General features: G+C 42.3%; 1 protein-coding gene across 1 annotated transcript; it reads left to right on the plus strand.

Annotated features, from left to right (window-relative positions):
- Positions 1 to 1,783: 1,783 nt before the first annotated feature.
- Positions 1,784 to 2,737, plus strand: LOC136852220 (cyclin-dependent kinase 14-like). The gene has a single exon (XM_067126668.1). The coding sequence runs from the start codon at positions 1,784 to 1,786 to the stop codon at positions 2,735 to 2,737; it is 954 nt and encodes a 317-aa protein (XP_066982769.1).
- The last annotated feature ends 229 nt before the right edge of the window (positions 2,738 to 2,966 follow it).

Here is a 2,966-nt window from a genome sequence, read left to right on the forward strand (position 1 = left end):
GAGAACATCCTTAGTACAGAAAGACAAGAACAAGGGAAATATAGCAAGTAACTACAGGCCTATCACCTGCATACCAATAATGTGGAAGTTACTGACAGGTATTATCACCATCCCCCACCAACAGAAAGGCTGCAGAAGGAAGTGTAGGGGCATTCATGCAGAAGTGTGCTACTAGAAGCACCGCACATAGTGAGAAAAGTGATGGACTCCTAAGGAGGCAGAATGCAACCCGGAATCCCACGCTATAAAAACCACCCAGTCGAATAGGATGACTGTGATAGACAAAAAAAAATGATAATAATAATAATAATAACAGGTTCTGTTGAATATTATTGCTGCTTCAGCTGCATTTATTTTGTAGAAGACTTTTTCTATTTTCCTTATTGCGGACTTCTCTTCAGTGGAGGTGGGTGCTAACAGCTCGCCTATATTTGTCATTTCATGGGGGAAAAGTCAAAATCTGGATTCTGCTTCTTTATATATTCTATACAGTTAGTTCTATACAATTGTTGCCGCGACGTTTCGACAGACTCTTCTGTCATTCTCCAGCGGGGAGCTAGTAGAGGACTGGCAGATTGCATAGGTCCTTCTGAACTTATACACGGGCTTCAGCGGGGGTCATGGACGGCGAATTCTGATTGGTTGCAGTCGGCGAACTTCAAGCCAAATTTCTGCGGCGGCTCGATCTGACAGATCTTCGCAACCTGGGAATGTCATTCATTCCATGGTTCCCGATGGCCTGCTGTTGCGTGATGTCATGCCGGCTGACATCATCGGTAGTTTTGGCTGCTATTGGCTACTGCCGATGATGTCAGCCAGCATGACATCGCACGCAACGGCAGGCCAATGGGAACGATGGAATGAATGACATTCCCAGGTTGCGGTGATCTGTCAGGATCGATCTTCACCGCAGAAATTTGGCTTGAAGTTCGCCGACTGCAACCAATCGAATTCGCCGTCCATGACCCCCTGAAGCCCGTGTATAAGTTCAGAAGGACCTATGCAATCTGCCAGTCCTCTACTAGCTCCGCTGAAGAATGACAGAAGAGTCTGTCAAACGTCGCAGCAACAATTGTATAGAACTAACTGTATAGAATATATAAAGAAACAGAATCCAGATTTTGACTTTTCCCCATGAAATGACAAATATAGGCGAGCTGTTAGCACGCACCTCCACTGAAGAGAAGTCCAATAATAAGGAAAATAGAAAAGTCTTCTAAAATAAATGCAGCTGAAGCTGCAATAATATTCAACAGAACCTGTTTAAAAGAAAAAAAAAAAAAAAAAATAATAATAATAATAATAATTAATAATTTTGTTTTACTACTTACCTTACCCATTTTTACTTCTTTTATCTTCACTTTTACATACACCCATTCTGTTCTCTGGAAAAAAACATGACATTGGAGTCTGTTTCATAAGAATGAACATCAAGTTATGATAATGATAGTAACACAAAAAACATGCAAAATACTGAAAGAAATATACATCTCACCTATCACTTGCTTGCTTGGGAATTTGAGTACAACTCACTGTTGCAGGGTGTTCAGCCTGCTTAGGTTAAGTCCTTGGATACTGGGTAATTACTTAACTTCCAATTTCTTTGCTGATCTTTTTGGGCTGGACGAAAGAGTCCTCGACTGTCACACGTATTCATAGGAATGAAGATTCCACTGAGGAGTATTTGTTTACTTATTTATTTATTTATTTACTTCTTCATCCAAACCCCCTTAGAGTCGATGTTTTGAAATATTCCATGAGAAATTAGTTATTTTTTAAGACAATGTATTGTTCTCTGTTGGTATTTATAACTTGTGAAGTTGTTATTGCCTGTGTGCTCTTGTGCCAAAATCAAGCGAACTTCAGTATGAAACTTAAAACTGTAAAGCTGGAAAAATGCATTGCCGAGTTTACTTCAAGTTTAAGTTCCTTGTCTGGAAAGTCGAGAAAGATAGTGGATAAGGCAACGACCCTCCAAGTCCCCTTGGTCTCTCTAGCATCAGTCAATTTTGAAAAGCTGGAGACATTAGGGAGTGGTTCATACGGCACTTGCTACAGGCACAAGTTCCCAGATATGGAGGAGACGGTTTGCATCAAAGTGTTCAAGCACAATCCCGTCAGGGGCCCTGGCTGGAGGGCCATGCTGTTGGAAGTCGAAGCGTTGAAAAGCATCGATGGCATCTCGGGGACTCCGAGACTGATTGCCGTGTCTCCAGTGGCACCTTCTGCCATCATCATGAGTGACGTTGGTACCCTCACCTTCCTGGAATGGCTGAAGACAAACCCTGGAACTCCAAGAGAGGCCATCTTAGCTCTCAAGAAAATCAGCACGATCGTGCAGCAAATTCACGCGAGGCGTCTAAGCCACAACGACCTGCATGAGAGGAATGTCATCATCGACGAGAGAAACGAGCCGTCAGTCGTTGACTTCGGTAACATGTTGCCGTTTGGAGTCAGGACCTGGAGAACTCTGTTCTTTACCAAGATGATCTTCCGGCAGATGATCGGGATTGAAGCTGTCGGTGCGTCTAACGACATCATGAGGTTCGGAAAGCTCCTTCGAGACAGTCTGTCTTTCTTTTCCCTCGACGCCTCCATTGAGAATGACCTGAAGAAGTTGGCTCGGGATTGCATTCGGCTGAAAGTAGGGTCGATCGGTGATGTTGTTACTAAGTTGGAGGTCATCCTTTGGAGGTACGACGAGCAGCTACGTAGCACCTTCCGACAGGGAGAATGACAAATGGACGAGTCTTCTGGATGACTTCTTTCGGGGCCTTGAAAGGGTTGATGTTTTGTATTCATAAGGTGTGATAATTATGTTTGTGTTTAAAAGGCTTACTGTTTTAGATTTGCGTTTATATACACTGTTTCCCATAACATAGGAATAAAATTCTTATTTTGTTTTCTTTTTTATTTGACCCTGTAAATTATCTTTTAAATAGACATTCTGTTATCTTTTTTATAAA

Source organism: Macrobrachium rosenbergii, chromosome 25 (assembly GCF_040412425.1).
Source record: "Macrobrachium rosenbergii isolate ZJJX-2024 chromosome 25, ASM4041242v1, whole genome shotgun sequence".
Classification (NCBI taxonomy): domain Eukaryota; kingdom Metazoa; phylum Arthropoda; class Malacostraca; order Decapoda; family Palaemonidae; genus Macrobrachium; species Macrobrachium rosenbergii.